The sequence below is a fragment of the Astatotilapia calliptera genome, chromosome 14, assembly GCF_900246225.1.
Source record: "Astatotilapia calliptera chromosome 14, fAstCal1.2, whole genome shotgun sequence".
NCBI classification, from domain to species: Eukaryota; Metazoa; Chordata; class Actinopteri; order Cichliformes; family Cichlidae; genus Astatotilapia; species Astatotilapia calliptera.
This window is the reverse complement of record NC_039315.1, coordinates 1,065,117-1,087,480: the sequence shown is the minus strand read 5'-3', so window position 1 is coordinate 1,087,480 and position 22,364 is coordinate 1,065,117. Positions and strand designations below refer to the sequence as shown.

Genomic DNA, 22,364 nt, shown 5'->3' with positions numbered 1-22,364 from the left:
ACCGGTGGCTGTAGCTATGTTGGTGCTACGGCTGCGGTGAGGTTTGTGTACTAACAGACATATAGGTGACATTCATCCTGAACCTGTCTAAACGCGACAGCCTCAACCTGACATCATCTCCATCATCTGCTTCAGCAGCAGCGAGTCATCTTTAGGTGGATGTGCAGGTGCGTTCAGCCTCTGACAGGAAGCTGCCGTGACGTCGTACACCTCTCCGTCTTGTTAAGAAATGAGCGTTTCTTTATTAAACAGGAAACGGCAGCTGCAGCTGCACAAAGAGCCTGAGCTGCCAATCAGCCCGTCAGCCAATCACACGCCAGCATTTAAACAGCTTCAATAAACCTTAATGAGCGTTAATTACATCTGAAAGCTTCACTGGAACACAGCGCACACTGCCTTTTAACTCTGTGTGTGTGTGTGTGTGTGTGTGTGTGTGTGTGTGTGTGTGTGTGTGTGTGTGTGTGTGTGTGTGTGTGTGATGTATGCAGCAGCTGATTAGTCGTCTTTTTAAGGTGAAATCATCATCAGAAGCCACACACACACACACACAGACACACACACACACACACACACACACACACACACACACACACACACACACACACACAGACACACACACACACACAGACACACTCACACACACACACACACACACTCACACACACACACAGACACACACAGACACACACACACACACAGACACACACACTCACACACACACACACACACACACACACAGACACACACAGACACACACACACACACACACACACACACACACAGACACACACACACAGACACACACAGACACACACACACACACACACACACACACAGAGCACGATGATGTCAGCAGCATTCAGGAGATCAGAGGTCAAACTGCGATCAGCAGGGCTAACCAATCACAGAGCAGCTGATAAAGTGGAGAAACACAGCGTGTTGCCGCGGTGACGTTATCATCAGCCTCCAGGTTTGGAGGTGAGTCAGACTGTGAGGTTTGTGTGGGGCCCAGTGCATGATGGGTAGGCGCGGCGTGCTCTGGGTTCAGTCTGCAGCGAAAAGATGACACAAACTTCAGAGTTTAACATTTAAGAGACGCGACCTTTGACCCCTGCAGCAGCTGCTTCCTCCTGATTAAAACCTCGCTGAGCTTTAGTTTGTTCACACATCCACACGTCTTTCACTGTACGCCGTTTATACAGATGAGTCACTTTAACCTCGAAACAAAATGAAGGCCCATGTTTGTGAAACGCTGCAGGTAAGAGCTCCACCTGGCTCAGGTAAGCAGCCAGCTGCTGGGACGATATCTGCCTCAACTTCAAGACTCTGAATATCCATGAGCGTCTCTTTGTCCATCGACACGACAACGTCTGAGTGTCTGCGTGACTCCAGACGATCTCCACAGTTCCTCCTTTAGCCATCGGCCTTTTTGTTTCTTCCATGGTGAGATCTAAAACCAGGCGCAGAGTCCATCATGGAGAGGACCTGGAGGAGACATGGTCCACGTTTGAGTCTGCAGCACAGCCTGTGATGACTTCACATCTGATTCACTGAAGCTTCACAAAGATGCACAAAAGAAAACGTTGTTTTCAGGAGGCTGACCTTCAGCTGTAACTGTGTTTGATTAAAAACTGAAAGGGGAAGCGACGCAAACGCCGCCGCCGCCGCATCATGTAAAGTGACGTTTGGAGCGCACAGGTGAGGATGAGTCAGCTTCCTGCAGGTGTTTGAGCGTCACCGGCGTCTCTCCCACAATAAGAAGTCACCCGACAACGAGAAGCTGAAGGTTTTCACCACAGCTCGTCTTCGTCTCTTTGACAGATGCAGCTGCTGCTTTTCTTCTGCTCAATGACAAGGTGACGCTGAAGAGCTCCTCATTCACTTCACCTCCTCTCCTTCACTGCCTCTTCCCCTCTCTCCTTCCTCACAGGGAAATGAGAGGAGAGGATGAAGAGGAGAGGATGTGATGAGGAAGGGAGGTCGTCTTCTTTGGAAGAACCGTCAGAAAAAAGAGGGCAGGAAGAAAATGAAAAGAAATAAAGTACAAGAAAACTGAAGATGGAAAGAAAGAAGACAAAAAGATGGTGAAAGGTTGATGCACTAAAGAAAGAAAGAATCTGTCAGGAGATGACATCATCAGTCATTTCCTGGTCCAAACAGCAAGAACGGTCTAAATTCTTTTAGAGTCAGAAGTTCGTTTCTATCTACAGATGATAAACCATCACATGAATGCATCAGGCAGGAGTCAGATGGTCTGCAGTGAGAGCAGGGAGCAGGTGGAGGTTACAAACCCAGTGGAGACACAGACAGGAGGAGAGGTAGTGAAGGTGGATGAGCTTAAATAGCTGGGGTCAACCTTAAAGCCGTGGACGGTACCCGAGACAGGTGAAGATGAGAGAGCAGGCAGGGTGGAGTGGGTGGAGACAGGTGTCATGGGTGGTGGCTGAAGGAGAGCAGCAAGAGGTAAAGGGAAGGTTTAAAGACGGCGGTGAGACCTGCTGCGATGCATGGAGGAGGAGGAGGCCCAGCTGAAGGTGTTAGACGCCACAGTCTGTCAGAGGAGGTGTGCAGAGGAACACTTTATCATCCACAGAGGGGCAGTTTGCTTTGGAGCCAGCAACACAAATAACACAAGACAGAATGACAAAATGAACAGGAACAAATGAGGATTCAAGGGAGGGAGAGTGGATATGATGGAGCTGCCAGGCTGGAGGAGAAGAGGACGAGCTCAGAGGCTGATGAACGCAGTGAAGGAGGACATGCAGAGGGTGTGTGTGTGACAGAAGAGGTGCTCGCTCAGCTCTGTGAGAACAGCAGCGACGCCTGGAGGATTGATGATGTGCTGCCACCTGGTGGAGCACGTCCTGCTGGACAGACCGTTCACTATCATCTGACAGAAACACGTCAACACTTTAGAAAGAGAAAAGCCTCCATTAGAGAGGCGTCTGGCAAACAAGGAAAAGAAGGGAGCTGTGCGACGCTCCTCCACGTGACGTCACGGGCGAGTAGCTCACAGAGGCTGAAGAACTGCTGCTCGTACTGTGTGTCTGTGGCCAGCAGGGGGAGCTGCTGGATAACTTTGACTTCATCTCCACAGTTTAATGAGGAAGCAGGTGTGACACAGACACAGGTGACAGCGTGAGTCACTGAAAAAAGAAGAACCTGTCTGAGCTCCAGGTGTACCTAATAATGTGGCCTGCTCCCAGGTGAAATTTTATTTTGATGCTGAAATCTGAGCACTTCCTCCTCCTGCTGATCCAGTCCAGCCGGTTCCTGGTTTGTGCCTCCTGTGAGCCGTGATGTGGGAGAACCTGCTCAACCCGTCTGACCCCGCCCACCTGCTCCAGGTGACAGCGTCAGCTCACATGCAGCGCAGTCGTCTTTATAAACGCTCGTTTCATCTTCTTGATCCTTTCATTCCCTCGGCCGACATTTTGATTGGATAAAGTTAAAGAGGATGAGTTCTGCATGATTCACTGCTCAGAATAATCCTTCTTTGTCTTATGCTCGTGCAGCCCCTCCCTCCATCCTCTGTCTCAAACACGTTGTTACTGTTGTTACACGTTGTTCTGTCTGAGCTTTGGAGATTTCTGAGGTTTGTGTACCTGGACACAAAGCAGTGAAGCGTGCTGGAGCGTCCTCAGAGGAAAATCCCCTGGATTGAAGTTTGCTGGACAGATAAATTCAGACCGTTATGAAAGCTCTCACTGACTCGTGGTTCGTGCATGTGAGCGTCCCCCAAAGGGCCGTTGAGAGCAGGAAGAGCAATAAACAGTTTATTGATTTGGTCTGTCTGTAAATGGTCTGTATTTGTAAAGCGCTTTTACTTGGTCCTAAGGACCCCAAAGTGCTTTACACTACACACAATCATCCACCCATTCACACACATTCACACACTGGTGATGGCAGCTACAGTGTAGCCACAGCCGCCCTGGGGCGCACTGACAGAGGCGGTTTCTACGCCTGTCCTGTGAGGCTGATGGAGTCCTCGGCGTTCAGCTCTCACACTGACCATTAACTACACATCTACTCATAGAGATACAGAGAGTGGTTTAAGGGTGGTGTAGTACGGTGGCCCCTGAGGTGATAAAGAACACTTCCCTTCCTGGAAAACGATGGATCACATTCGCGGCTTCGCGTGTGTCCAGTTCCCGGTGTGAAGGATAAACTGAGCTGAGAGCAGCAGATCAGAACCAGCGAACGCCGTGACGTTATGATGTGTTCGTTTTCAGCGTGTTTACATTTTAAACAAGTGTTTCGGTTTTATGAGCATCGTTGACTTTTGTAAATGATCAGAATAAAGACTTAAAATAGTATACAGAATACTCCTAAAAATACACTTAGTATATGTCTCAGTGTGTGTGTGTGTGTCTATATAAATGGAGAGTCCTCTTCACACGCTGAGGTTGATTGTGGAGTTCCACAGGGTTCAGTGCTGGGACCAATTCTGTTTACATTATACACCCTTAGAGCAGGGTCTCAAACTCGCGGCCTGCGGGCCACTAGCGGCCGTATATTGATGTGAAGAAATACGCTGCAGTCTGGTCCTTGATGTTTGGGAGGGTTGTTTGTTGAGTGCAGTTAAAATAAGTTCTTAAAAAATGATTCAGCGTGAAGACAACATGAGCAGAGAGCAGATGTGAGCAGATGTGCACAGATGTGCACAGATGTGCAGGTCAGCTGCTTCTGTGTTTGTAACAAGTACATTTTTTAGAGTTTTTACTTTGTTCGGTTTGATCTGAGTAACGTCATCACGGATGCCGGTGACCGTGCCGTGATGTGCGCGCGGTAAGGTTAAACCTTCAGGGTCGTGGAGGCTGAAGCTCTGCGGTCACAGGAGTCACTGCCGCCGTGGATTCTGGGAGTTGGAGGAAGAAATGAAAGTGTAATATTAAGGGAGGAGGAGGGCTAACAGCGGCGGATTTTCGCCCCACAGGGGGTGAATGAGGCCACGCGTGGGGAATTCACAAAAAACTCAGTGCGGAACTTACCGCAGCCACAGAGCGACGAGGAGCTGGAGGAGGTGACGTAGGGCCGTGTGAGTGACGTCAGTCCCTGTGTGTTTCGGGGTGTGTTTGTTTGTGAGAGGAAGAGGCCGGTTGGATGTTGGGCGGGGTCTGAGGAGAGAGAGGGAGAGAGAGAGAGAAGCGGAGAAAACCGAAAAACCTCCCGATCCTCCTCCTGCTGCTCCTGCTGCACACAGACAAAAGGACACCGGGACGACACACACGCACAGACTCGCACCCACACACACAGACGGCCAGAGCGCGGCACAGACGGACGGACACCCGGGAGGATGGGCCGGCGGAGCGGTCGTCGGTAGCGCTCTGATTTCGGGGACGGAGCTCCAGGATGAGCGTAGCGCTGCAGGACCTCCGGAACACCGTGAGTACGCACACACACACAGCGCGCCCGGACGCGTGACACTCGCAGCCCACGCGTGTTCTCTGTGATGCTGATCACCTGTCAGTCACTGTCGTCGGTGTGTGTGCACGCGTGCGTGTGCGTGCGTGCGCGTGAGCAGGAACACTGGCAGGCCTGAAATCAGGGCTGACCTGACAGTGACGTCACGGATCAAACAGCCTGATCAGAAATGAGTGTGACGCAACAGGTTTGTAAACACACACACACACACACACACACACACACACTGATCCCAATGGTGTAGGTTTGTTTATAACCACAGAAGAAGAACAGACAAAAACACTCTTCTTCTTCTCCTCACCTCGCGGAGCTGAGGTGGACAGTTAGCTTGTGGCTGCAGGTAGATCTGCTCCTGCACACTTTGATAGTAAAGATGGAGCTGCATGACACCACCCACTGGTCTCTGGTGTTTTGGCCATGGCTGTGTTGGTTTTCATGGTGCCAGAAGTGACCATATTTGGATAAGACCGTATTGGAGCATCTCACACACACACACACACACACACAGACACACACACACATCGATACCTGTAACTCAGTAGCACACAGTATTCCAGGGACTCCTGTTACCCAGGGTGAAGCCCAGCAGCTACCTGTATCACCAAGCAGCTGTCAAAGAGGCCACGCCCTTCTTAACGTAGAGTTTAAACATTAACTTCACCCTGTACAGGTGTTACGAAGCAGGACATTAACTGTACAGACCAAAATCAGTTTTCTCTGAAATAAAGTGAAGCGAGTGTACAGCAGGCCGCCTGCTCCCAGAGGACACCGCTCTGTTATCTGTGCTGCTGGGTTTGCGTGGGTGACTGGGGTCTGCTGGCAGGATGCAAAGATAAGTCAGTGTCATCAGGGTGTGGGTGGAAGTGGGAGCAGCTGCACATAAATAAAACAACTAAGAGTCAGAGGTCCTCATCGGGTGCCTTGTGGTACTCCAGATCTGATACTCACCTTTGCAGTGATGTGATTTGTCAGGAACGCAGACACACGTGTGCGAATGTGAGGATATCTGAGGTGTGAGTCTGTTTGAGGTGTTGTGCTTTAACTGTGTGTAAAACCAGCAGCTGCTGTCTGACAGTGATTTAGCTTCTTATTAGCTATTTAACAATGTGTCTGCATAGTGGGAGTGTGACCCACAGCGGGCTCACAGGACTCGCACAACAGGAAGTTTTGGGCTGGACCTTAAATACCCAGCAGTGCTGTGATGACAGCTGAGCCCTGCACAGGTACGAGCAGCAGCCATTCTGATGCTGACTGCTTCAGACAGTAACCGATACACTGGTCGAGGAGTCACACGCTGAGAGACTTGAGCCGAGAGAGCCGAACACCAAACAAGCCGAGCCCCCTGAAAGTGACTCCCTGCAGTGTGACGCAAACAGGAACACTTTGTTTTGCAGCTCCGCGAGTTTGCACTCTGCAGTTTGTCTCACAGAGAATGAACACGTGAGCTGTGTCTGCAGTCATGAATGCAACGTATCAATAGTTTCCTGGAATTAAAAGATTATTATTCAGCTTAATTGAGTTTAAATGGGCGAGTCCCTGGAAGGAAAATCTCTCCCGGAAGTGTTTATCAAAGTTTAGAGGAAGTTGTGGAAAGTCTGGAAAACAAAGCATCGCTTGTTGGCCGTCCGGTTTGGCGACTGCAAGGATCTCAGACTGAAATAGGCTGATGCACAGACTGGCTGAGGGGCGAGCTCAGGGGAAGAAAGCCCTCAGTGGTTTTTATTGAGGTCACTTTTCCACTGCAGATTCACTTGGAGTGGAAAAGTTCATGAAGAGATGATAGCAACTAAATACAGGTCTGTGCAGACCCCACAATTATACCTACAGAGCAGGTGATTGGACGTCAGAGAACGTTGTACTGGACATGTGATGTCAGAGGTCCTGACCTCTGTGTGTGTGTGTGTGTGTGTGTGTGTGTGTGTGTGTGTGTGTGTGTGTGTGTGTGTCTGCATTAAGGTACAGATGTTTAAGACTGCTCTGTGTGTCGGGGTCCCGCCCGGTGTAATCAGCCTCTGTATTTACCGAGGACGTTTCCAGGTTTGGTTTGCTCCGCCCTCCTTCTGTGGGTACTATTTGGTCTGTGGAACCTTTTGTCCCCGTTCACTCTGTTATCCCCACAAATCGGTGTGTGGAGAAGCAAAGGCTGAAGCGCCATCTAATAAAACAAGATCCACGTGTGTCATTCTCACAGTGCAGCTGCACAAACACACACCAGCACCATTAAACCTTCATTCCACTCGGAGAGTTTTTATCCACTTTCTTTGGTTGTTTGGTGTGTGTGTGTGTGCGTGCGTGCGTGCGTGCGTGCGTGCGTGCGTGTGTGTGTGTGTGTGTGTGTGGGCTGGGCAGGGTTTACTGTTTCCTGTCTGCAGCTCTGTGACTTCCTGTCTTAAGACACCCACAGTTTCCATCTGAGCAACAAAACAAATGAAGACGTGTGCGAGTGTGACCTCTGACCTTCATCGCTTACGTCATCATCATCATCTTTTTTTTCCTCGGCCTCTTGTGTGTTGGTAGAGCCGCCGCCTGCTCCTGTTCCTCAGCTGTGAAACCCTGAAAATCAGATTTCCATCATCATCATTTCCAGCTGGCAGCAGAATATTTCCCGTCCATTTCTTCTAATAACCGGTCTCTATCGTCCTCCCCACCCTCGTCTTCATCAGCCTAATGACTGGAGCTGAGACTTCTTCTCCATTAACTGATGGATCCTGAGCGCTCCGTCACAGTTTCTTAAATCTGAGTTTTGCAGAGCAGGTGGAGTTTACTGGGAAGAGATATAGGCTTGGAATTGGGTGGAGGTTTGACGGAGGGTGGAGGAGGGTCAGGGGTCAATGAGGAGTCACTGTGAGTGATGATGTGCCCTCTGGGATGGGAGGTGGTTGCCGTAGTGATGACCTGCAGGTGGTAAAGGTCACGAGGCAGCTTTAGTGTTCAGTTTATAAAGTCACACCAGTTTGATGCGAACGAGTGTGTGTGCGTGTGTGTGTGTGCATGTGTGTCTGTGTGTGTGTGTGTGTGCATGTGTGTGTGTGTGCGTGTGTGTGTGTGCATGTGTGTCTGTGTGTGTGCATGTGTGTGTGTGTGCGTGTGTGTGTGTGTGTGTGTGTGTGTGTGCATGTGTGTGTGTGTCTGTGTGTGTGTGCGTGTGTCTGTGTGTGTGCATGTGTGTCTGTGTGTGTGTGTGTGCATGTGTGTGTGTGTGTCTGTGTGTGTGTGCGTGTGTCTGTGTGTCTGTGTGTGTGCATGTGTGTCTGTGTGTGTGTGTCTGTGTGTGTGTGCCTGTGTGTGTGTGTGTCTGTGTGTGTGCATGTGTGTGTGTGTGCATGTGTGTCTGTGTGTGTGCATGTGTGTCTGTGTGTGTGCATGTGTGTGTGTCTGTGTGTGTGTGGGTGTGTGTGTGTGTGTGCGTGCGTGTGTGTGTGTGTGTGTGTGTGTGCGTGCGTGTGTGTGTGCGTGTGTGTGTGTGTGTGTGTGTGTGCGTGTGTGTGCGCGTGTGTGTGTGTGGGTGTGGGTGTGTGTGGGTGTGTGTGTGTGTGCGTGCGTGTGTGTGTGTGTGTGTGTGTGTGTGTGTGTGTGTATGCAGAGAGCAGATTGGTGTTTCTGACCTGTCGGTGGAACTTTTGAAGATGAAAATTTGTTTTTAGAGTTAAAGTGAGACTTGGTTTAGCTCAGGGTGAGTTAGTCTCAGGGTGAGTTAGTTTGGCCCAGGGTGAGCTAGGCTCAGGGTGAGTTAGGCTCAGGGTTAGTTAGTCTCAGGGTGAGTTAGTTTGGCCCAGGGTGAGTTAGGCTGAGGGTGAGTTAGTTTCAGGGTGAGTTAGGCTCAGGGTGAGTTAGTTTCAGGGTGAGTTAGTTTGGCCAGGGTGAGTTAGGCTCAGGGTGAGTTAGTTTGGCCCAGGGTGAGCTAGGCTCAGGGTGAGTTAGTCTCAGGGTGAGTTAGGCTCAGGGTGAGTTAGGCTCAGGGTGAGTTAGTTTGGCCCAGGGTGAGTTATGCTGAGGGTGAGTTAGGCTCAGGGTGAGTTAGTTTCAGGGTGAGTTAGGCTCAGGGTGAGTTAGTTTCAGGGTGAGTTAGTTTGGCCCAGGGTGAGTTAGGCTGAGGGTGAGTTAGTTTCAGGGTGAGTTAGGCTGAGGGTGAGTTAGTCTCAGGGTGAGTTAGTTTGGCCCAGGGTGAGTTAGGCTGAGTTAGGCTGAGGGTGAGTTAGTCTCAGGGTGAGTTAGTTTGGCCCAGGGTGAGTTAGGCTCAGGGTGAGTTAGTTTGGCCCAGGGTGAGTTAGGCTGAGGGTGGTTAGTTCAGGGTCAGTTAGGGCTGAGGGTGAGTTAGTTCAGGGTGAGTTAGTTTGGCCCAGGGTGAGTTAGGCTGAGTTAGGCTGAGGGTGAGTTAGTCTCAGGGTGAGTTAGTTTGGCCCAGGGTGAGTTAGGCTCAGGGTGAGTTAGTTTGGCCCAGGGTGAGTTAGGCTCAGGGTGAGTTAGTTTCAGGGTCAGTTAGGCTGAGGGTGAGTTAGTCTCAGGGTGAGTTAGTTTGGCCCAGGGTGAGTTAGGCTGAGTTAGGCTGAGGGTGAGTTAGTCTCAGGGTGAGTTAGTTTGGCCAGGGTGAGTTAGTTTCAGGGTGAGTAAGTCTCAGGGTGAGTAAGTCTCAGGGTGAGTTAGGCTCAGGGTGAGTTAGGTTCAGGGTGAGTTAGTCTCAGGGTGAGTTAGTTTGGCCCAGGGTGAGTTAGGCTGAGTTAGGCTGAGGGTGAGTTAGTTTCAGGGTGAGTTAGTTTGGCCCAGGGTGAGTTAGGCTGAGGGTGAGTTAGTTTCAGGGTGAGTAAGTCTCAGGGTGAGTTAGGCTCAGGGTGAGTTAGGTTCAGGGTGAGTTAGTCTCAGGGTGAGTTAGTTTTGCCCAGGGTGAGTTAGGCTCAGGGTGAGTTAGTTTGGCCCAGGGTGAGTTAGGCTGAGGGTGAGTTAGGCTCAGCGTGAGTTAGTCTCAGGGTGAGTTAGTTTGGCCCAGGGTGAGTTAGTCTCAGGGTTTGTTAGGTTGAGGGTGAGTTAGGGACAGGGTGAGTTAGGCTGAAGGTGAGTTAGTTTGGCCCGGGGTGAGTTAGGTTCAGGGTGAGTTAGGCTCAAGGTGAGTTAGTTTGGCCTAGGGTGAGTTAGGCTGAGGGTGAGTTAGGCTCAGGGTGAGTTAGTCTCAGGGTGAGTTAGTTTGGCCCAGGGTGAGTTAGGCTAAGGGTGAGTTAGTCTCAGGGTGAGTTAGGTTTAGGGTGAGTTAGGGACAGGGTGAGTTAGGCTGAAGGTGAGTTAGTTTGGCCCGGGGTGAGTTAGGCTCAGGGTGAGTTAGGCTCAGGGTGAGTTAGTTTGGCCCAGGGTGAGTTAGGCTGAGGGTGAGTTAGTTTGGCCCAGGGTGAGTTAGGCTCAGGGTGAGTTAGTCTCAGGGTGAGTTAGGTTGAGGGTGAGATAGGCTGAGGGTGAGTTAGGCTGAGGGTGAGTTAGTTTGGCCCGGGGTGAGTTAGGCTGAGGGTGAGTTAGGCTCAGGGTGAGTTAGTCTCAGGGTGAGTTAGTTTGGCCCAGGGTGAGTTAGGCTAAGGGTGAGTTAGTCTCAGGGTGAGTTAGGTTGAGGGTGAGTTAGGGACAGGGTGAGTTAGGCTGAGGGTGAGTTAGTTTGGCCCGGGGTGAGTTAGGCTCAGGGTGAGTTAGGCTCAGGGTGAGTTAGTTTGGCCCAGGGTGAGTTAGGCTGAGGGTGAGTTAGTCTCAGGGTGAGTTAGTTTGGCCCAGGGTGAGTTAGGCTCAGGGTGAGTTAGTCTCAGGGTGAGTTAGGTTGAGGGTGAGATAGGCTGAGGGTGAGTTAGGCTGAGGGTGAGTTAGTTTGGCCCGGGGTGAGTTAGGCTCAGGGTGAGTTAGGCTGAGGGTGAGTTAGGCTCAGGGTGAGTTAGTTTGGCCCGGGGTGAGTTAGGCTGAGGGTGAGTTAGGCTGAGGGTGAGTTAGGTTGAGGGTGAGTTAGGCTCAGGGTGAGTTAGTCTCAGGGTGAGTTAGTTTGGCCCAGGGTGAGTTAGTTTGGCCCAGGGTGAGTTAGGCTCAGGGTGAGTTAGGCTCAGGGTGAGTTTGGCCCAGGGTGAGTTAGGCTCAGGGTGAGTTTGGCCCAGGGTGAGTTAGGCTCAGGGTGAGTTAGACTGAGGGTGAGTTAGGCTCAGGGTGAGTTAGTTTGGCCCGGGGTGAGTTAGGCTGAGGGTGAGTTAGGTTGAGGGTGAGTTAGGCTCAGGGTGAGTTAGACTGAGGGTGAGTTAGTCTCAGGGTGAGTTAGTTTGGCCCAGGGTGAGTTAGGCTCAGGGTGAGTTAGGCTGAGGGTGAGTTTGGCTCAGGGTGAGTTAGGCTGAGGGTGAGTTAGACTGAGGGTGAGTTAGGCTCAGGGTGAGTTTGGCCCAGGGTGAGTTAGGCTCATGGTGAGTTAGACTGAGGGTGAGTTAGGCTCATGGTGAGTTAGACTGAGGGTGAGTTAGGCTCAGGGTGAGTTTGGCCCAGGGTGAGTTAGGCTGAGGGTGAGTTAGACTGAGGGTGAGTTAGGCTCATGGTGAGTTAGACTGAGGGTGAGTTAGGCTCAGGGTATTACAGCTGAGTATTAGTGCTGTATGTGTGTAACACACATTCTTCACACACGTGTCTGTGAGCCATCATCGGGTCAGGAAGTTCATGTCTTTCCTGCAGAGACACCGAGGACAGCATATCCCCCGCGGTGCTGCTATTGTAGGTCTGAGAGCACCAACGTGACCCGGAGTAATGAACTCGGGATCACCCTGGGCCGTCAGTGAGGCAGCCATGCACACTCACAGACACACCTGCAGCCCAGGTGAGCTGACATGCACGTGTCTGGGCTGTGCTTTGTGATGTGTGTGTAAGTGGGATTATAAGGCTAATTCAGAACAAAATCTCAGTCAGCGACTGTTCGGTGACCCTTAAATCACAGATGGGGTATTTCTCGTTTATTTCGCTCGGGAATTCAGATTACTGTCTGGAAACTTTACCGGGATGGTCGACGATGGCGAGACTTGTTCCTCGGAGGGCGTCACCTTTAAAACCAAAGGGAAACATAAATACAGACAAGTTCATCCATCTGTTGGGAAATCAGGCAAAACGACACTTGCTCAGGTCTTCGTAGTTGTTCCCTGAAGGAAAGCTTGCAGCAGAACTGGAGGTCACGATGAGCGGCTGCTACCTGATGTAAGGGGAATGTTTTCACTCCTTTTCCTGGGATGTTGGTGCAGCGGTCTTCAGGCCTGATTTGTTCTGTTCTCTATTTGTTTTCTTGCCCTTCATCGTAGACGCTGTGACCCAAACTAAGAAGAAGATTGCAGCGTGAAGGTTTCCGTGATTTTCCTGCTCAGCGTCCCGAGCAGCGAGCTGATCCGGGACTACAGGGAGTGCTGACGTCCCCTGCGGTTTTAATCCCGTCTGAGCGAAGCTGCAGTTTTTAAAATGCTGTTTTCTTCTGACTCGGCAGACCTGCTGAAAGTCCCGCTTTAAAGCAGCCGGTGTTATTTCCACGGGAGGGGGTGTTGGCGCCCGCTCCCCTTCAGGAACAGTTTTTTTTCGCCGAGCTCTTCCTGAGCGCCGCTTAAAGGAACGCAAAATCCAATTAGAGAGCCCGTGAAAGGCTCTGCACAGACTCACCGTAATCATGTTTTCTTCACCCATCAGTAATTCAGCGACCGTTGCCGGTTTCTGTGGTTACACTGCGAACACGATTCACGGCACAAACAAAGGCCTGAGTCAGCGTTAAGCTGATAGCTCTGCTTTTACTCCGAAGACGAGGAGTGAAAGTGGCGGAGAATGGGCGTCCCCACCAGGCCGGGAATTCAAACGTCGCTTCTGACACCAGCCAGGTTTTTTTCTTTTTTTTGAAACTTCTGCCAGTGTCTGAACAGATTGGATCAAAGTCCCAGAGTGTGACCTTCACAGGCTCTTTGATGGCCTCTAACAGCTTTGTGAGCTGAGCTTTGATCTGCTGACACTGAGATGTTGCATTGATGTGCTGGTCGACACTGACAAACACTGATGAAGGTTGTCTTAGAACTAGGGCTGCCACAAACGATTATTCTGATAGTCGACTAGTCACCGATTAATTTTGCGATTAGTCACTAATCAGATCATCATCCATTGGACGTAAAACTACAGCTTATTGCACCAGCAGCATCTGCTCTTATATAACTATCATTAGCTTACAGCTTTAAGTCTTTAAGGTGCTAACTAACAATAAAGACAAGATGATAGTTTATTAAAGTTTAATGAAGTTTGCAGATTGTTTCGGTGAAGTTTAATAAACTCCTTGCTATCTAAAATATAACAGGACACCGGAGTAAACTCTCGAGCATCTCACACTTCTGATAATCAGCTGTCTGCTTGATGTTTATTCAGCTGTGTAAAAACTATAACTTTAATCTCAGCCAAACCGATTTACTCAGGAACAAATAAAAGACTGAAAAAAAAAAGCCAAACAATAACATTTGTAAGTTCTCTAAGTGACTTATATATCATGTTTAACCTGAGTAGCGAAAGACGCGATTTGCCGGGAGTCCGTGTCCTCACGGCTCTAGTGAGCCTAGCCCCCGGCTAACTATCGAGCTAGTGGGTAACAGACGTCTCCGAAAACGTCGGAGCGCTTTTGAAAATATGTGGTGTCCTGATAAACTGAGCAGATATTTGAGGTTTACACAGCTACATTCTCGCCTGAAAATATGTTAAACGTTTATTTTGTGACCCAGAAAGAATAATAAGAGTAATATTAAAACTAACTAGCTGCCGCCATTGTTGGAAACTGAGTTGGGCTGCGCTATGAATTCTGGGACACAGCTTCTTCTTCTTCGGGGTTTAACGGCAGCTGGCATCCTTGTACATGCAGTGCTGCCATCTTCTGTTTCAGTCCGTTATTACACTCTTAAATCCTACTACTTATTCCTGCGTCTTTTGGGATCTTACAAAGCTTCAAACGACGTGTCGACTATTAAATCAGTCGTTGACGATTTTGATGGTCGACGTAATCGTGACTAGTCGACTAATCGTGGCAGCCCTACTTAGAACCAACAAAGACTCCAAACATTCCTACACTCGCGCTTTTCCCAGGATTGATGAGAAGCATCGGCGCTGTAACAGCAGAATGTAGGCAGTGTAGCATCAGCCATGCTCTCCTGTGAGGTTTGGAAAGCAACAGCTGCTTAATTTTGCCAAGTTGACCGTTGCACTGCGTCATCAAGATGACGGATGAATGTGCTGCAACACTTAGATGGGTAAAAAGCGTCAAGCTGTCGGGGAGGGCTTTAGCAAAAGGACCGTAATTAAGTTTGTCTTTATTGAAACACTAAAAATTCATTGGTCAGGTTCAGAATAAAGATTAAATACACGTGTGTCACAGTCTGGCAGAGGTAGACTGTATTTGTTGTGAAAACAGGACTCAAATGCAAACCAAAACAATGAAAAACACCACGTGGATGAACAGAAAACGAGCAGTTTATTAAGGCTGGCAAAATAAATACAAACAAAGGGCATGGGTGAAACTAAACAATAACCGAAACTGGGGGAACTAAAACTAAAACATGAAAAAACCTTAAACCTGGCGTGGATACCTGGGGACGTGAACAGACAGACGACCTGACGAGGAATGACTGAAAACACACGGACCAAATCCACACAGGAGGATATCGAGGGAAATGCAAACAGCTGACACGCACGAACACAACAACGTCACAACGGGAGAGTAAAACTAAACACAGGAACACAGGACCTCTTCAAAATAAAACAGGAAACATAATGAGGGGGTTGGAAACACAAGGGGAAACTACCAAGCAAATGAACTTAGATAAGCTAATGGACGTAAACATAAACCATAAACATCAGAATTAATTAAAACTCAAAACGCTGAGTCAAAAGACCCAGGACCGTGACAACGTCACTAACGCTGACAGAGATGGCCCCGCCCCAGGAATCGAGGGAAACTGAGACGCATCAGCAGCTGAAGCTAAACATCCTTATTGCAGACTTGGATGCAAAAAAAATCTGATTGGCTGTTTTGGTCTCCAATCAGCTCGAAATTATGAAATGCAATATCCCAGAATGCATTTCGTCCAAAACTCTAACGAGGCAGTGGCGGAGGCTGAAGAAAGCATACGTATGCTTTCTTCAGCCTCCGCCACCTCCTCCCCCACCAAGAACTTCGTCTTCAGCCAGCATCGCCTCACTCAAAAGGCGATGGAAAAAGGTGCTTCGACTTTGAATTTTGACTTCCGAAAGACCCTCTGGAAGTCAGGGTTCCACTATATTACTCTTTCTGGGTCACAAAATAAACTTTTAAGATGTTTTCATGTGAGAATGTTTCTGTGTAAACTTCAAATATCTGCTCGATTCATCAGGACATCACATATTTGCACAAGTGCTCTAACGTTTTCGGAGATGCCTGTTACCCAGCATCACCGTGTTTTTTTTCTGTGGAACACGACAGCAAATACTAAACACACGAGTCTGCACGATCAGTGCGGACTCCTGAGACCACTGATGCTTTTTACAGGGCGGGTCTCGTTTTTCCAAGACTCTGTCTAGTCTTTATAGCGTAACTACATTTTCCACGTGTACTAACACCTTGTAGAGGATATACAAATTCTATTTTCCAAAAGTAAAAGGACTTTCTACTAGTGTCTTAAGCTGGTAGAGGAGGAGGGATAATCTGGCTCCTCTGTTCCCCCCCTCGGGGAGGACTGATGCATTATGGTTATTCTGTTTGCATCGAGCATGATGCGTATCATCGGGTGGAAAACCAGTCCAGCTGGTTCTTTGTGCACTGATTCCGAGTTCATGGAAAACAAAACAGTATGAAAGACTCAAAGAGTCGCAGCTTCACCTGGAAGGAGACACTTTGGAGCGCCGGAGTGATGCTAGCTTCCCTGAATTATTCCAGGCAAAGCTGTGGGATTTTGAGAAATGTTCAGATCATGAAGTCCAAACACAACCTCTGAGCCGGCGAGTCTGGATGCTCTGTCTTCTACATTAATGAGAAGAACTTTGACTTCTGTCTGTGAAGGTTCTCAGTCATCCAGGTCATCGTGGTCAAAGGAGCTTGCAAAGAAAAGCGCCTGGACTTCTTCTCGGATGAGAGGTGAAACGTCTTCAAGCAACTTAAAGAAGTCCAGACGCTTTTCTCTGCAAACTTCTGTGAAATCAAAGCGAGTGCTGGATCATCTCTGTAGGTTCCCAGTCATCCCAGTCATGGTCTGAAGTCTGACGTACTTAAAAAAAGAAACACCTGACTTCCTTTAAGTCTGACGTTTCAAAGTGAAGACGTCTCCTGCATGAGGTGAAATCCAGCTACACTTGAGAAGCCCAGAGTCTGTGATGGAGGACGGTGCAGAGCGTGAGCAGAGAGGGCAACGTGTCTGCACCAGAGATCAGATGCTTTTCACAGACTTTTTACAGCAGTTCAGACGATTCACATGAATCCAGATCCTTTCAAGAGTGTCCAAATACTTTTGGGCTCGCTGGTGTCCTCGGGCGTCTGCTTGGTTCTGAGTGATGAGCAGCGATGTACTGGCTACTGTCGCTCTTGGATGTGGAGTTTTTCAGGCCTGTCAGCAGCACCGAGATGAAGCTCGTGTTCAGGTGTTTGTACCTCAGGTCATGTGTTTGAGTACGGAGGCTGTGAGGGGACAAAAGAGCAGACTTCACATCCAGAACAGACAGACAGGCGTTATATAAGCTGCAGTGAACTCCATCCGAGCTGAATGGAGATGATTCACTGGCATTATTTAATTACACACACACACACACACACACACACACACACACACACACACACACACACACACACACACAATGACATCAACCTCTACAGAGAGATATAACACACACTCCTGTCTCCTGTCTCCTAGCAACCCACTCCCCCCTCTCTCCCCCTCTGTGTGCGTCATCAATTAAAGAGAACAGAGCCGGATGAGAGACACTGACAGAGAGTGAGACAGGGAGAGAGAGAGAGACAGCCCCCGAGTGGGTCCCGAGGAAGGAAACAGTTGGAAACCTTTGGTTTCCTGTAGGACAGCAGGACCGTGAGACCGCGGAGCCTCCGAGGACAGACCGGAAGACGCTCCCACCCTCCGCTGACACTGAGACAGACCCGCTGCCGCGCCTCCTTTGTGACCCGCGGTGGGAGAAATCCATCCTCAGAAGCTGCTGGAGCTCGCCGCTCGCGTGGGGTCGGCTGTTTGAGGTCGACTCGGATAAGTGTCGGTGTGACGCACGTTTCCATGGTTACACTCACTCGGGCTCATGTGCGGGCCCACGCTTGTCTGAAGCCATCACACTCGCCAACATCTAGCTTTTAGGAAAGTCCCTCTTTGTGTTGTTTCTGATTGAACCGTCAAAGGTCAAAGGTCGTATCAGGGGGGGCTGTTCCTTCAGGATACTTACAAAAGTTGCCTTTGATGTAAGCGTAGGCCACGTAAAAGCGTCTGTGTGAAACCACGAGACGTGTGCGACTGCAGGCCTGCACATTCAGGTGCTCTTTAGGCCTCGCACTGAGCGGTTCTGCTGTCGGAGCTTTTGGCGAGCGGGCGGTGGATCCGTCCGAGACACTGAGGAACGCTGCAAGCTCGCACTGCAGTCACAGCGAAGCCCCGCTCGTTAATCTTCCCCTGCTTTCTGCTCCTTGACTCAAACGGGACATCGTTTCAAAATGAACTTCGTGTTTTATTTATTAAGACATGAAACCAGCGGCTGAGTCTATAAAGTCATCAGCAAAGAGTTCACTGAGCTCGGAGATCAGCTGGTGCAGAGCCTCGTTTGGCGTAGACTTCAGTACAGTCAGACTATGAAGGAGTCGCCCTCTACGAGCGCTCCAGTCGGTTGATGCTGAAACAGGACGGCGGCTCTGAGGTGTGTCGGCCCTCGGGGCCCCCACCAACCTGCTCAACATATGCTTCATTGCCCTGAAACATTCCTGTGATTCACAACAGTAAAGACACCCTGTAAAAACATCATATTTCACTGGAGGGTGACGAAAACCAAAGCGCTCAATGAAGTCAAACTACTCAAAAAGGAAAGAGTGCAGTGAAACCTTCAAACTTCAGCCCCCCCAGGGGCGGCCGCGCCCCCGCAGGCCTGAAGGGAAACATTTACTCAGCACAAACAACACGAAGCTCCACTTTGTGGGATTTCTTACAAAGTGCAGGGGGGTGAGGGTGGAGGAGGGGCGAGGGGGGTGAGGGTGGAGGAGGGGCGAGGGGGGCGTCTGCATAGTTTTGGTCAGAGTTCAGATCAGCTGTAAACTGTGGTTCAGACCATCATCATCATCATCCTCACGCCTTCAGCACAGCTTCACTGCTAACACGCTAACAGTTAGCACCGCACACGGTGGTTTCCATGGCGCCCATAAGCAGTATGTGAGCTGGTGTTGTGGTGAAAACGGAGCGCAGCTGTTTGAGTTTATGTCTCTGCCCTGGTCCGGGATCAGCGCTCGCTTCTCCCTGCAGGGTGGAGCGCCGTGCTGTTTGTGCTTCTGCCACACAATGAGCGAGGGGGTGGAGGTGCAGTCGGCGTGGGGGAGGAGGGAGAAGGGGGCCGAGGGTAAACAGAGGAAGTGCAGATTTATTTGATCACAGTTAACTGTCTCCTCATGCTGAGCCCCGCTCTGCTCTCAGTTTACTGCACGAGCTGCACGTTTCTCATATTTATTCATCTGTCGCTGCACAAACACAGAGTCCTTCGCAGGGACAGTCCACGCTCATCGCCAACGCCAGTCTGTGATGGTCTGAGAGCCGAGGACAGCAGCTGCCCGGCGGTGCTGGCTCTGCTTCGTCCTGTTTCTGGGTTCACGCTCCTCCACCTGGCTCCTTCTCCGTGATGGAGCAGTAGCCTGCACGTGTGGACAACACGTCGAGCTGCTGAGCGTGGATGTTTTAATGAAGGTGGCAGTTATCGGCCATGTCCCTGCGATTCCTCCGGGTTCTCTGATGAGTCTTTGTTTTCATTGAGGACCATTATTCTGAAATTGTTCCATCTCCATTTCAAAATCATCAGCTGTTGTCAGTGCTGCTACGCCTGCGGCCTGTTTTGGCCTCCACACCAACACCTTTGAGACACTTCAACATGAGCTGATATTTATTTGTGCAGCCCGACTCCTGACAGGCTCATGTAAACGCCACCAGATTTCGCCAGCTTCCAGTTTGGATTCAGGAGACAGACACTATCTCTACTTTCAAGATCAGGCTTCAAACTTTCCTTTTTGCTAAAGCATATAGTTAGGGCTGGACCAGGTGACCCTGAATCCTCCCTTAGTTATGCTGCAATAGACGTAGGCTGCCGGGGATTCCCATGATGCACTGGGTGTTTCTTGTTCACTCACTATGTATTAACAGACCTCTCTGCATTGAATCATATCTGTTATTAACCTCTGTCTCTGTTCCACAGCATGTCTTTATCCTGTCTTCCTTCTCTCACCCCAACCAATCACAGCTGATGGCCCCGCCCCTCCCTGAGCCTGGTTCTGCCGGAGGTTTCTTCCTGTTAAAAGGGAGTTTTTCCTTCCCACTGTTGCCAAAGTGCTTGCTCATAGGGGGTCATATGATTGTTGGGTTTTTCTCTGTATCTATGAAGCGCCTTGAGGCGACTTTTGTTGTGATTTGGCGCTATATAAATAAAATTGAATTGAATCAAAGCCCACTGATCAATAACCATGAGTCCCATTCACAGAGAGTTGGGGAAAGGCTGCAATCACAGCATTTGGTGACAGATGTACCCTTAGGCCCCCTCCTCGATTCAGAGATGGTCTTTCCCTCCTTTCACTCAGTGCTGCTGGTTTCAGGGCGAACAGATGAGCAGAATCAGCCTTTTGGGATTCATGTCTGTGAAGGTTCTCGGTCATCCAGGTCATCGTAGTCAAAGGAGATCGAAGCTTCTTCAGTTCAGGACTGAAGAAGCTTCTCGGATGAGAGGCGAAACGTCTTCAAGCAACTTAAAGAAGTCCAGACGCTTTTCTTTAAAAGCTCCTTTGACTTTTGGGATTTCCTTACCTGGATGATTGAGCGTGCATCAGGACATCAGCTGTTTTTGTTCAGATTAAGTCAAATAAATCAGCCTTTTAGTGATCTTAGTGTAGAAACTGAGTTTACCTGTGGGTGTAGCGTGGACACGCGTGTGATTCACTGAGTCCCACCTGTTTTCTGTGTGTGCACCTGTTGGTTCAACAGGTTCCTCTTACATTTGTAATGAAAGCCATCCTTGAAACCCAAAGACAGGCTCCAGCGACAAACGTGTTCGTCACAGTTATCCTCGGTTCACGTCTGTGTGCAGCGTGACTGCAGGTCAGCTGTAACCCCACCCTGTCAGACCCAGCAGTGCTTCCTACGTCGATGCTGCAGCTGAGCCAGGCTGAGAGGCTCTGTTTTAATAAAGGTTGATGATCATTTGGCAGCGTTTCCAGAAGCTCTGCTCTGTGTTTCCGCCCCGCAGATTCAATTTTCTCGGCTGTTTTTCTTATGTATGCGTCAGGGTGCACGTCTCTGACTGCCTGCCTCTCTCTCCACAGATGTCCAGCTATAAGCGAGCAACCCTGGAGGAGGAGGAGGTGTCCGACGTGCCGGCTGAGGCGGCCTCGTCTCCTGACAGAGTGGAGGTCAGTGAACGCGGCAAACACGTCACATCTACAGGAAATTCATTTTATTTGTAAAGCTCAGATCGCAGCGTCAGGCGCGTCACGGCGAGGTCGCGACCTCTCAGCCTTACAGAGAGCAGCTCTGAGCGACAGTGGAAACCACTTTAAGCCTTTTAACTGGTCCCAGGTGAAGTCCCAGACCCAGTGGCATCAACCCCCTGCATGCAGGCCTTTGCGGGGTCAGACTGAAAACCCAACAGGGGCCCCGCAGTGTGAGTCCACCACCAACAAAGAGAGGAGCAGCAGGAGGTCTGGAGCTCCGCCACCAAGGCTGCTGGGGAACATTTTGGCAGCGAGGGGAGGACAGAGCGTTCAGACACAAACTTCTGGCCCCACGTCTGCAACCTCTTAATCCATCAGGCCTGTGCTGCACCGCGCAGGCTTCCAGTTACGTCACAGCGCAACCACGCACTAAACAAGCAGGATGTCTGAAATCACAGAACTGTTCAGGAGAACTGCTGCAAACATGAAAACCCAGCGTCTCAGACGAAAGCTGAGTATCAGTGTGAAGCAGCTCTCAGGCAGCTCTGTGACGTTCTCCAGGAACGGTTCTCCAGGAACGGTTCTCCAGGAACGGTTCTCCAGGAACGGTTCTCCAGGCTTCCTGAAGGACATTCAAAGCTGTTCTTTGCATGTTTCTGCGTTTGTTCTGTGCTCTGTCAGGATGATCCCACACGGCTTCAGTGGTGCTGAGGTCCACCATCATGTGCTGGGCAGCATTTCCATCACCATGAAGCTGGTCCTCTGCTAACCAGACACAGCCCAGGCTCATCTGCTGAGGTCACACAGGTCAGAGTTCATGTTGCTGTGAAAATGGTCAGGCACGAGGACGGGACTGCGAATGAGTGAAAAACATCTGACGAGTACTTTTTCAGCGAGCCAGAGAAGAACCTACAGGAGAGTCTGACTACTGGCAAGCAAACGATTCAAGACTTCTGCACACGCTGAGCACTTATAAATCAGTTTAAAATGAGGATGTGTTAGAAGGTGGAGACGGTGCGGCCTCATCGTCCGTCACTATCAGGACCTTAATTACTGTGGATGTGAATTTATTTTCGGCTGACATTTCGTCGTCATTACACTGTTTCAGCGCTCCTGGCTCTGATAGCTCTCTGATATTGAATGAGAAGAAATCGTGCTGCTCCACAGCCATGCTTCACGGGCCAGTTTGCTGACACTCTTGCCGCCTTTCTTTCTGGCACTGTTAGCAACTTAGGTGTTCTCTTTGACAGCTCCTTTAAGTTTGACAGCAACTATCCTCTGTAGTTAAATCTAGTTTCTACCA

The 22,364-nt window shown here is 49.9% G+C and overlaps 1 protein-coding gene across 3 annotated transcripts in view; it reads left to right on the top strand.

The window, feature by feature from the left end:
• The first annotated feature begins 5,075 nt into the window (after window positions 1-5,075).
• Window positions 5,076-22,364, top strand: part of ece2b (endothelin converting enzyme 2b) — a 33,329-nt gene continuing 16,040 nt past the window's right edge. Inside the window, exons 1-2 of one of the 3 annotated variants that reach the window (XM_026191604.1) lie at window positions 5,076-5,385; window positions 20,954-21,040. In XM_026191604.1, the coding sequence (XP_026047389.1) occupies window positions 5,353-5,385; window positions 20,954-21,040 (120 nt within the window). In that variant the 5' untranslated portion in view covers window positions 5,076-5,352. Of the gene's footprint in view, window positions 5,386-20,449; window positions 20,821-20,953; window positions 21,041-22,364 lie in introns of those variants that run through there. The other 2 variants (XM_026191602.1, XM_026191603.1) reach the window with 2 other exon arrangements.